Source organism: Talpa occidentalis, unplaced genomic scaffold (assembly GCF_014898055.3).
Source record: "Talpa occidentalis isolate TD23 unplaced genomic scaffold, MPIMG_talOcc4v2.1 talOcc4.6, whole genome shotgun sequence".
NCBI lineage: Eukaryota > Metazoa > Chordata > Mammalia > Eulipotyphla > Talpidae > Talpa > Talpa occidentalis.
The window spans coordinates 31,585,104-31,597,829 of record NW_023604972.1 but is presented as its reverse complement, the minus strand read 5'-3'; the positions used below and the strand labels follow the sequence as shown (position 1 = coordinate 31,597,829).

At 36.6% G+C, this 12,726-nt stretch overlaps 1 protein-coding gene across 1 annotated transcript in view; it reads left to right on the top strand.

Moving 5' to 3' along the window:
• PPAT (phosphoribosyl pyrophosphate amidotransferase) overlaps positions 1–10,414 on the top strand; it is a 34,632-nt gene extending 24,218 nt beyond the window's left edge. The window contains exons 4-11 of the mRNA XM_037530572.2: positions 744–856; positions 939–1,084; positions 2,496–2,568; positions 3,708–3,859; positions 4,540–4,667; positions 5,712–5,933; positions 6,921–7,041; positions 8,068–10,414. Coding sequence (XP_037386469.1) covers positions 744–856; positions 939–1,084; positions 2,496–2,568; positions 3,708–3,859; positions 4,540–4,667; positions 5,712–5,933; positions 6,921–7,041; positions 8,068–8,264 — 1,152 coding nt within the window. The 3' untranslated portion in view covers positions 8,265–10,414. The remainder of the gene's footprint in view (positions 1–743; positions 857–938; positions 1,085–2,495; positions 2,569–3,707; positions 3,860–4,539; positions 4,668–5,711; positions 5,934–6,920; positions 7,042–8,067) is intronic.
• The last annotated feature ends 2,312 nt before the right edge of the window (positions 10,415–12,726 follow it).

The following is a 12,726-nucleotide window of genomic DNA, read 5'->3' as shown; positions in this document are numbered from 1 at the left end:
TTCCCCGGCCTCCCGCAAGGGTCCCACAAAAAAAAAAAAAAAGAATTCAATTCCAAATAATCCGTAACTCATTATTTCTAGGCATAAAGCCTAAGCCAGATGCTAAACTTCATCCCTATACTTTTAACTGCCTAGTGAAATTATCCTGTATTATCAGTTTAAGGTCAGCCTGTACATTTCTGTAGTCATGCTCTTGTCCTGATAAGTCTTGCCCCAGAACTTTGTAATCATCAGAGTGCATTCAACTAGGTTTTTGGTATATCTACATTTAATTGTTCAGTGCAATTCCTTTCTCCCACTGGGTCAGTGCAGTGATAATCAATAAAGATGGTAGCTACCATCACTCCCACCAACAAACCTGACTTAAAAGTCCCCATTATAGTTAGTGTAGCATAGGTTGCCACTCTTAGGGAATGTGTTCTATATGTCAGGAATATCAAAGTAGAATAAGAACCACAAATTTTCGTGCCTTCTTCCTCACTCTCTTCTCCATTGCATATCTATATTACTTCAGTTTTCAAAAACTTCTATATACCTCCCAAGGCACATTTTTCCCTCTGAGACTTCCCAGAGACTTCCCACTGCTTCCAGTCATGGCTTTTTATTATTATACACACATATCATTAGTAGAATGCAGAATTTTCATGGCTGAACATCCATATCAGAATTCTGTCGTGGTTGGGTATTGGGTGAGGGGTGAAGTGGAGCTTCTTTTCTAATAAACTTTTTTCCCTTCTGAATAGCTCCTGCGTCGTGGTATTGGTCTGTCAACTAGTTCTGATAGTGAAATGATTACTCAGTTACTGGCATATACCCCTCCTCAGGAAGAAGATGATACCCCAGACTGGGTAGCAAGGTAATTGTAAAACGAGGCTAAGCTTGCTGCTCTAGTAATGTGTTTATAGCTGAAATTGATTTAATTATTTCATTAATTCCAGGATTAAAAACTTGATGAACGAAGCCCCCACAGCATACTCCCTGCTTATAATGCACAGAAATGTTATTTATGCAGTACGAGATCCTTATGGAAATCGTCCTCTTTGCATTGGTCGACTTATTCCTGTTTCTGATATAAATGCTAAAGGTAATGAGCTTCAGAAAGAAATTCATAATGCTTCTGGTTCACCATCATATTGCTTGCACACCCTAATTCTTTTAGATAGGGGGGCTAGGTAAAAAAAGAAAACAATTACTTCTTAAATTTTAAAGTAGATTTCCTTGTATTTCTAAGAATTGTTACAGGGCAGGGAGAAGGGCAGCCCAAACCCCACAAACCTGCCTATTCTAAATGGGTTCTGCCATCCGCCGCATCAACACAAAACATATGAGACTTTAATGGGAAGGAACTTTAATACAACTAGGAAGCAATACAGGAAAGGCAAAGAATCTAGTTTCTAAATCAAGCACCCAAAGTTACCCGTCCCCTCGTGGGTAAAACTCCATCCAAATGGGATTGGCCCAGAGCAAGGCCCCAAAGCCTGCCACAAGTCTAAAGCATCTTCCAGTGGAGACCCACAGAAAAGGGTCAGAAACAACCAGACAAGCCTGGAAGGAAACGAGCAAAATCAAAATCAAGATAAAAGCTACCATTGTCACCTCCCCATGGGTCTCACCCACATCTATGTCACCCAGTCCATGACCAAAAGACAAGCACAGTTTCTTCACGTGTCTCAAGGCTCCATGCACCTCCTCCAGGTCTCCTTCTGGCTCCATCCTGCTTCCTTCCTTCCTCAGTCTTCTCTTCAGCTTCTTCTCTCCCTGGTCAGCTCCACCCTCCATTTGGGTGGGGCAGGGAACCTGGAACCTCCCCCTTTCCTGGGGACCACCCTGTTACAGAACGAGCCACTTTTAATGTATTTAATGGATACTCCTGTTTATTCCTGTTTGAATTAGCTATTCATATCCTTTGTCCAACCTTTTCATTTCTGCAGTATGGTTTTTTTTTTCTTTTGGTTTGTTTTTTTTAAAGATTTATTTATTTATTTATACAAGCACTGGGTACAGTCAGAAGCGCAGGAGGGTGAGAGAATTCACCAGAGCCAGAGCGGGGAGCAGGACAGGCAGAAAAATGAAGCACACTGCTTAGGGGAGCAGTTTGGGCAAGACAGGAGAGGTCTGTCACACCATGTGGGACCCTTGCCAGTGGCCGTGGATTGAACTGATGCTGCAGAGGCTGCGGGCAGCTTTGCAACCCAGCGCTCAACCGCTGCACCACCAGGGGAGGCCCTCTGCATTGTGGTTTTAATGATTTTGTTTGGACTTATTTATCAACTACCTTATTTGAAATGAAATTGTAACATTTGATGGAATCTTAGGATCATTCATTTTATCTTTGCTGTAAGTCAAATAAGGATTCATGTGTTCATAAAATCATAGAAATAGATATTCTGTGGATTTTTAAATTCATCTATTTGGTGTTTTGTTGTTCTTTGGAATAAGTAGAAGCCTAAATTTCTCATATCCATTAATGGAATTGTTCATCTTGTGATTTACAGAGAAAAAATCCTCAGAAACTGAAGGATGGGTGGTGTCTTCAGAATCGTGTAGCTTTTTATCTATTGGTGCAAGGTAAGTTTTATCTCACTCAGCATATTAACTTTTTTAGCATTGATTAAAAATTTTTCTTTTGATTTTTTTTTTGTTGTTGTTTTAAAGATTTATTTTATTTATACAAGAACTGGGGTACAGGCCAGAGGCATGGGTGGGTGAGAGGATTCACCAGAGACAGAGTGGGAAGCAGAACAGGCAGACGGACCAAAGACATTGCTGAGGGAAGCAGCAGGTGAGGCAGGAGAGTTCTGCTATGCCATGTGGGTATCTCCCTGGCTGGCCAGAAATTGAACCCAGGCTGCAGAGGCTGCGGATAGCTTTACAGCACTGTGCTCAATCTGCCATGCCACCAGGGAGGCCCCTCTTTTGATTTTTTCCATGAACATTTTCTTCTGTCAACAGGAAGACATTTATAGATGTATTTTGTTAAGTACGTTGTGCACAGCAATTGCCCCCACTTTAACTTTAATGTTCCTGTAATGCCTCCTAATTCTGAAACTGGCATGTTGCTATCCTTTTTTTAAAAAAAATATTTATTTATTTAGTGGAAGAACTGGGGTGTAGGCCAGAGGTGCTGGGGGTGAGAGGATTCACCAGAGACAGAATGGGGAGCAGAACAGGAAGCTTTACTGAAATACATACTAGGGGAAACAGCAGGCAGGACAGGAGAGGTCTGCTGTGCCACATGTGGGTTAGTTCCTTGGCCAGGGATTGAACTTAGATGATAGCATTGATAGCACTGAGACTTAACCCCTAGGCCACCAGGGAGGCCCACATCTTGCTTTCTAAAATACCATGGGGCTTATTTTAGAAGGGCAGAATCTCCTTAACAAGGAGTGGTGTTATATTTGAAAAAAAAAAGTCAGGATAAGAATGTTCTCTATAGCCTTTAGTCTTTCAAAGTCAATAAAACTTAGAGCTTCTTTATTATTATTATTCTAAATTGGAATTTAAGCTTAACAGATTCAAAGAAATTACTATTGGAGGAATTTTACTTATTTATTTTTTAGGCCATCTCTGGGCTTTATATTAAGCAAAACTGTTTTCCTCTATAAGGGAGGGTATGTATTTATGTGTGTACCATATAATAGATATTATCATCAACTTTAAGGACTGTTTTTTTTTAAAGTTTTCTTTCTTCAACATTGTTCCCCAAGATATTACCGTGAAGTCTTGCCTGGAGAAATTGTGGAAATATCCAGATATAATGTCCAAACTCTTGATATTATACCAAGACCTGAAGGAAACCCAATGGCTTTTTGTATCTTTGAATATGTTTATTTTGCAAGACCAGATAGCATATTTGAAGGTAAGTTAGATTTCTTTAGCTATTGATATAAATCTCTTACTTATTGAAACAGCATTCTTGGTTGGCTTATCTGGTCTTTGAAGGCACATAGTTGTATATTGAGGGTAATTGGACTGAGCCTCAAGTCAACGGATCTTTATTTTCCCTTTTCATCTGACTCTTGGACTTTGTTTTTCTTTTATGATTTTCAAATGTGTATCAAGATCAATTTTTTTTAAAGATTTATTTATTTATGCATACAAGAGCTGGGGTGCAGGCCAGAGGTGTGGGGGGTGAGAGGATTCACAGAGTGGGGAGAGACAGGGTGGGGAGCAGAACAGGCAGATCCACTGAAATACACTGCTGAGGGGAGCAGCGGGTGAAACAGGAGAGATCTGCTGTGCTATGTGGGTAGCTCCCGGGCTGGAGATTGAACTCGTGCCACAGAGGCCATGGATAGCTTCATAGTGCTGAGATTTAACCTCTTGTGCCACCAGGGAGGCCCCAAGATCAATTTTTTTTTAACAGTGAATTCCCGAGTTTATGTTCCCACTTTAGTGTTTTTGTATGTCTTGGTTTTATTTCTATACTTAATCTATAGAATTCTGACAAGTTACTTTTTTAGAATAATGATACCATATTGAATTATACTGTATATTAAGTTATATCATGTTAAAATAATCTTTTTTTATATATTCCAGACCAAATGGTTTATACTGTAAGATACCGTTGTGGTCAGCAGCTGGCAATTGAGGCGCCTGTGGATGCAGATATGGTTAGCACTGTCCCAGAATCTGCTACACCTGCTGCTCTGGGTTATGCAGCAAAGGTATTTTCTTACGTATCCTGCAATGAATTGTTCTGTCCCTGGAATTAGAAATCCTTGCCTATATAGGGACCCTTATTTTAAATGAAAAGGAAATATTGGTGGCTACCAGAATTACATTTTTTAGACTTTTAATTCAATGGGACTATTTTAGTTGAGCCCACAGAAGATTGACCCAAAGACTAGAGGATTGATCTCTTCATTTAAAAAGATAATGTCATGAATATGTATAGAATTAAAATCTACTTCTTGGGGTACCCCCACAAGCCAATGGGACATTTGTCCCCTACTAAATGTAGATGATAATAAAGCCATTTATGTTCACATTGTATAATGTTCTTAGTACTATGCTTAATTTCATTTTTATAGATATAGAGATCCTGGGATAAGGTATCCAACAGCCCCTATGTTGGAAAGTTTACTCTTTTAGTTTGTTTTTGTTTTTTAAGTAATATGCACAAATTTTAGAGGAATTTTGAGAACTCCTGTTCCTCAAAGCATCTCCTTAGCTTTCTGGTTTTAATTCTTTCTTGCTGACAATTTTCCAATATGTAAGTTTTTCTGACAGTGGCTTGTTCTGTGTCATATCATCATATGCTTAGTGTTCTCTTCCAAGCTAACTAATGTTTGTTTAAAAGAGAAGTATTACAGGTTTTACCATAAGAAATTGTTTTTTTCTTTTCACCTTTTTACCCCTACAATTCAGTGAAGGAAAGCTGAAAAACTAACCTTGATAGCTGACTACAGAACTAACACAGAAGGGGAGAGAGAGGGAAAGAAAAAATGGGTAAGAAGCACAATGGTCTGAGGTGGTAGAATATTGGTGAGTTGGCGGTAATACCTGATGGAGGTATTCCAATATTACCTCATATAAAAATGATTTTAAAAATTTTCAAAAATAGTGAAGGAAAATTACTGAGGATATGTTTGATAGGGAGTCCAGATTATGATAGGGAGTCCAGAATAGCAACTATGTGACTTGGAGAAAATAGGAACCAAGAGTTCTCTGTGTATTGCTGCTCATTGTCCTTTTATTTTTTCTATCAGTGTAGCCTTCCATATGTGGAGGTGTTGTGTAAAAACCGGTATGTAGGAAGAACTTTCATTCAGCCCAACATGAGGTTAAGACAACTTGGTGTTGCAAAAAAATTTGGAGTATTGTCCGACAACTTTAAAGGCAAAAGAATTGTTCTTGTAGATGATTCAATTGTGAGAGGCAATACCATCTCACCCATAATAAAATTGCTCAAAGAGTCTGGTGCAAAAGAGGTAAGTAATATTAAAATGTATCCCAAAGGGTCAGTAATAAACAATATGATACTGGCATAAAAGTTGCATTTCAGTGCAGGGAATCAGAATGGATGGTTCAACATAAGTTAAATCAACTTTGTTTAGCAATAACTATAGCAACTTGGAACACATGTAACAGCCAGTTAAACACTTAAATTCTTTTATAAATTAAAGCAATATAAAAGTTTAAAATTTTTATGAAATTAATTAAAAGCAAATAAGACCCCAAAATAATTACTTCACTCTTTAAATCTTTAGTATTAATTATGATTCATTTTCCAGCTATTTATTACTGTGCTAATCTCACTCTTTAGAATTCTGTGAAAATTATGTAATAAAAACAAAACTAGAAATTACTATATATTGGTGGGTGAATAGTAAAGTGTACACCAGTACAATGAAATATAATGCAGCCATTAAAAACTACAGTTATGAAGGTTATGTAACATGGGAAAATCTTTGCTATTATAAGAAAGGTAAAAAATAAATGTGGACACCAATTATAGCTATGTAATTGTTACTGACCAAAGGCAGAAAATGATAGAAAAAAAATCATAGGCGATGTGAGAAGACAACAGGCTACTTTGTTATTAATAAAAAAACAAACAAACCCTTACAAGTGGCTGATATGTTGAAATTTTTGTTCAGAATATGCTAGAGTCTAGAGCAGGGCTGCTTAAGTATGATTCAAATATTCTGTAATTTTATGTTGCATTTCTTCAGTGACAGAATTTTGCATAGTTTTTCTTACAGTGAATGTCAAAATAATGAATGTGTATTTAATAATGAATGTTTCATTTTTCATGGGTATGTTCTCCAAGAATGATGAGTAATGCAGCCATTAAAAACTGATGTCATGATAATTTGCATGTCACATTTCTTGAATAAAGCCAAATATATTTAGAGAAATATAAAATTAGACCTATGGGTTTGCAAAAATAATATGTGAAATGATTCCTTTCAAAGGTACATGTTCGAGTAGCTTCACCACCAATTAGATATCCATGCTTTATGGGAATAAACATACCAACAAAAGAAGAGCTTATTGCCAATAAACCGGAATTTCAGCATCTTCCAGAATATCTAGGTATTAAAATTTTTGTAAACTTTATCTTGATCTTTAACAGACAATTCAAAGCTTGTCAGTCTTTATAGTTTTAATGAAAAATTAAAACAGTATTTGTTAAAAGTAGATGTACATGTTAAACAGATTTTCAACACTGTCTTAATAGTAAAGAGCGTCTATTGTGTGTAAACACTATAAGGAAGTGCTGTGAGCAAGAGCTAGGCCAAGGTGAGATCAGAGAAAAAGGAAGAAAGGCTTTCCAGAGAGAGGGAACTGCGAGCATATTAATTAAAGTCACCCCAAAAGTCAGATCCCAAGAAAAACTAAAATAATTTACCCATATCCTAATAGAATAATTTGGATATGGGTACAGATTAAAACATAAAAAAACATAAGTGGGCTTATCTGTAGTAATGAGGTCAGGAGACTTGGATATCTTGGTTATCCTGGTTAAGGCATTTACTTTCAAAATCAGGTGAGGTGTAAACTATACATCATATAGATACTTAGCCAGTGTGCCTTGGTAGTTAGTGATTGTCGCTTTTGACTTTTTATGACTTACCTGGTAAATATTTTGAATATCATCCTGATGGATTGGATATTGTGAGCACTCTTTGCCAGGAACATACCTATATCATCATCATAACATCACAGAAACTCTAGAGCTAGGCAGTGTTTTCCTTAGCTTGTAGATAAAAAAATAGACTTAGAAAATTTTAAGATCTTGAACTTAAATTTGAACTCAGATCTTCCTTAATTCAAATCTTTGTTAATCAAGAAAATTACTCCTGAGACTTTTGAATCCATTCTAGACTTGAAGTTTTCACTGCTATTTAAAATTATGTTGTCCCTAAATTCTTAGTTAAGACTTTAAAAAGTAAAAAAGGTCCTGATGTTGATGTTTCCCCTTCTTTTAAAAGAAAAACTAAGGAAGAAATTTCTATCCTGTCTTAAGTTTTTATGTTTGTAATTATTGTCTGTTGAACCAGATCTTCCTTCCCTAAGGAAGTCTCATGAGTTCTTGTTTTTCCCCCTTTTCTCCTATAGGAGCAAACAGTGTTGCATATCTGTCAGTAGAAGGACTGGTTTCATCTGTACAACAAGAGATAAAATTAAAAAAACAGAAAGTGAAAAAGCAAAATATTATGATTCAAGAAAATGGGAATGGTCTGGAATGTTTTCAAACCAATGGTCATTGTACAGCTTGTCTCACTGGGAACTACCCTGTGGAACTGGAATGGTAGTTGGAGGGGTTCTTGATGTTTCAAGATAAAGCTGGTGGAGAAGTTACAGTTGTTACACCTATTCATTTTTTATTACTCAGTTGGTACAGTGTAAAATGCCATGTGTGTATAATTTACCTTTATAAATTTTTGAAATTTTTTTTTCTGAAGAGTACCAAAGTGCTATTCTTTCTTTAATAAATCCTAGATGTATATTTTGGCATTATCTAGGAACTTGGAGGATCTTCAGTTTTATCTAGTAGTTTAGTACTTTGAGGCTGCCAGTTACGATATCATATATCTTTAGGTTGAGATCATCAACAGTAATGCAAAGAATAGAGGGAATTGCCAGGTACAAAATTCTCAGAATTTTGTAGAATATTTTTTGAGTTTCTAAAATTCAGTTATGGAATATTTTCATAACTGAACTTGCTAATTGCGTAGATTACAATAATATTTGATATTCTTTTTTACACAAGCATTGGCTAACCTTTTTCACTTGTTCAGAGAAGGCAAATGGGTTAATGGTACTTGCCAGGTCCGTGCTTTAAAGAGTGCAAAAGATGAGACTGTGTAGTACAAACTGGACAGGTGAGTTAAATACAACATTTCATGCAAAGCTTGAATCCATTATACCTCAAAGGTGTTTGACATCTGGAGTTCTCATTATAGTTCTGACCTTGGCTTCCTATCTAACCCTGGGCAAAAAAACAAAAAACAAAAAAAACAGCCTTTTTGTGCCTCACTTCCCCCACCTGTATAATGGGATACTTACATTATTAAATAATTAAGTGAATGTGTCATATACATTTGGTAGTTAAGGCCACCATTTTACCCCAAAATTTTAAGATAGTGCATGATTATTAGCTTTTGGGATGTTGACTGTCAATAATTGAGATTCTCTTAAGATGGAGACATAGTTTGGCAGCCCTTTGCCATCTCTTTTTGAGATGCCCTAAGAATGGTTGTAAAAACATGTCTGTCAAAAAGAATTTTCTATGTTCATCTAGAAAGTATGATACATATTACTTAGTGCCCTTTTGTGTAAGTCTAGGAAGTAACTTAGTCACTTGAAATAAAAAATCAGTTTTTAGATTCTAACAGGCCTTTTATTCTTAATTTGATTAATTACATGCTTTTTTAAAATGAAGTGCTTCATCACTTGCAAGCATATATATATAAATAAATACATATCATTGAAATTAAATTACCAAGTGGAAACACTTTAGGGGCCAATTTTGTTTTAAAGTTCAAGGACACAGCTACCTTTTTGAAATGAGTGAGTATGCCCATCTAATTCCAAGCAACAGCTTAACTGCTTTTTTCTATTTTATCTTACTGGGATCTAATGTATTAGGCTTTTTTGAAGTTTTTTCTTGTAACGTCTAAGATTTGAAGTTTTAAGATGACTTGCCCCCATCCATCCCTGTTTATGTAAGGTTTTTAAAACATGACAGTGTTTCTGTTTTATTTGATGTATTTGATGTATATAGCATCCAAACCCATTTAGAAATTTAATATTTATTAACAGCTGAAATCTCATCATCTGGTATATAGTCTCACATGTGACATCATAGAAGGTTAAGATTAAATCTTGACAGCTCTTTAAGGCCCTGTGCGGCAGGCAGCAGAAGTTCAGATAACCCTGTGGAAGTTGACACAAGTAGATTGACATTTGAATAACCCCCTGGGACCATTTGCAAGTATAGCCTCTTAAGTGTATTCCTCATAGCAGCATGAGGAGGGAAGACCTGTGGGTCAATTTTGATTGGGCCTTACTTACATTTGATTTTACAAATAAGAGACTCAGGGAAAGTACTAAACCAAAATCTCTAATTTGACTTTTGTGTTTTGTTTTTCATGGATTCTACTTTGTTTTATTGAAATGCTTTAATAAAGGAAAATGATACTATGACTGTTTGTTAATCTACAAATTTGTTACTGTTTCTCCATCATGGTCTTTCATTTCCAAATTTCTGAAGTCTGAATTGAATTATAATCTTTTACCAATTCAATCTCAAATGTGTATCTGCTTTAAATTTATGAGTAAATTATTGAAAGTGCAAAGAAGATGAAAAATGTTTTCACAGGATTTATATTATGAACTAAGCCATGCCTACCTTATTGTGACTTCATTGTGATGTGTGGTGACATAAGTAATAAGTATGTTTAAATGCGTGTATACTTTTTTTTTTAAAGATTTATTTATTTATTTATTTATTTATTTATTTATTTATTTATTTATTTATTTATTTATTTATACAAGCACTGGGTACAGTCAGAAGTGCGGGAGGGTGAGAGAATTCACCAGAGCCAGAGCGGGGAGCAGAGCAGGCAGAAGGACCGAAGTACACTGCTGAGGGGAGCAGTGGGCGGCAGGAGAGGTCTGCGCGCCATGTGGGACCCTCCTCCAGTGGCCTGGGAGCAGCCGGGGATCGAACCGGCGCTGCAGAGGCTGCGGGCAGCTTCGCAACCCAGCTCTTGATCAACCGCTGCACCACCGGGGAGGCCCACGTGTATACTTTTTTTAATAGTGATTTTTTAGTTAGTGCATTACGATATACGGAGACAGTCACATCCATTCACTTGGCACTGCTTGGTCAGATTTAGATCCTATCTCTCTGATCCAAACACTTCAATAAGTAGGCCATCTTTTATGAACCAGGCAGTGTTGACTGAGTAGAAAAGACAAATAAGTAAAATAATTGGAAATGCAGTACTAAATAAGCACTATGATAGTGGCAAGATCTGTGGAAACACTAATAAGAATGGGAAGGTTGTCAGGGAACTTAAATGCAGTATTATTAAGTCAAAGAAGTTAATCTGAAAAGCTACATATTCTCTTTCCAATTCTGACATTATAAAAAAGGCAAAACTAACGATCACTGGTTGCCAGGACTTAGGGAGAAGAAGGGGTTAAGTTGGTATAGCACAGAGGATTTTTAGCACTGTGGCTACTCCTTACGGTGCCATAATGTGGGTACATGTCATTATATCTTTTCCAAATCCATAGAATGTGTAATCATGAATGAACCCTCAGGTAAAAAGGTAAACTATAGACTTTGGGTGATAATGATGTGTCAGTGTAGTATCATTAGCTGTAACAAATGTGCCACTCTGGGTGGGGGATGTTAGTGGGGAGACTGAATAGGGTGGGGCAAGAGGTGTATGGGAATTCCATATCTTGTGCCCAGTTTTGCTGTGAACTTAAAACTGCTGTAAAAAATAAAAACACCAGGGCCCCACTGCTAGAAAACAAAATATAATCAAAATAATACATATATGTACTTTAGAAGTTAGAAAATAAAGAGGTTGTGGGCTTCTCCATTCTAGTGACTTCACGCTTAAGTCTTTCTGTTAGTAATCTCTATGTTTTAAATAATTAGCCCTGTACTATTTCTTACATAACAATTTTAGACATTATCTTTCTCCTGCCCCTGGAATTAGCAAACTCTGCTTTAACAGGTAGACAATCCATTCCATCATATTAATATTAATGCCTCTCAAGATCTTGCCTGGCACAACACTTGAATCTCTAAAATGCCTTTCTTTGAATTTCAAATAGAACATAGCAACTTTAAGGAAAACTGCCTTTGTTTTTTTTAAGAGGTCAGAATGAAAATCTAAGCCTTTCAGGAAAAAATTGCATGCTCCTTAGATATTTTAACGTATGCAAGGTAAATTTATGTTTGCCTGCAGAAATTGTCTCCTGTACCTGAACTTTTGCATAGCGTTAACCAGTGCTTTTAACCTTTCTGGAATTTCTCACAGGATCCACCATAATGCTGTACTCCCTACATTATGACAGAATGGGAAATGATTGCACAAAGGAGACCTTGTACTCTTCGTTCATCACTGAATTTGCTTCATTAAAATGTGATATCCTAATGACACCGTAGTGGGGATAGCATTTTAAAATAAAGATTATAGGCCCCTCACTAGAACCAGAACCCTCTGCATTTTTTAACACCATCACAGACTTGAAGGCAATATACTGGTGCTGGAGCCATTAGGTGTAATTGGATATAATGTTTAAAAGAACACCCAAGACTCCCCTCCCCCAAATATATATATATATATATATATATAAATAGTTTGACTAGCCTGTGATCCATCTTGGGTGAAAATCTCAAAGGCAAGTGGGAGTAACATGTTTGAATTACTGGTGCAGTTTATTGTCACCAACACCTAAGGACAGGAAAGCATCCTGTGACTTTCCACGTATGGTCGATGCTAGGCTGCCTTTTCAGTCCTTCTCACAACCCCAATCATTTCTTTTACTACCGCTTAGAAAAGTCACTATTGCCCTTAGCACTTGTAATAACTTGCATTATCGCCAACTGTACTAATTCTTGGAAACCCATTATTCCGGTGTATATTTTACCTAACTAACTAAAATATGAGCCTAGTTATCACAGGGCCTTTGCGACAGTCTCCTCCAGTCTGGGCCAGGTTCTCAGAAAATGTCGAAGAGATGAGGTCA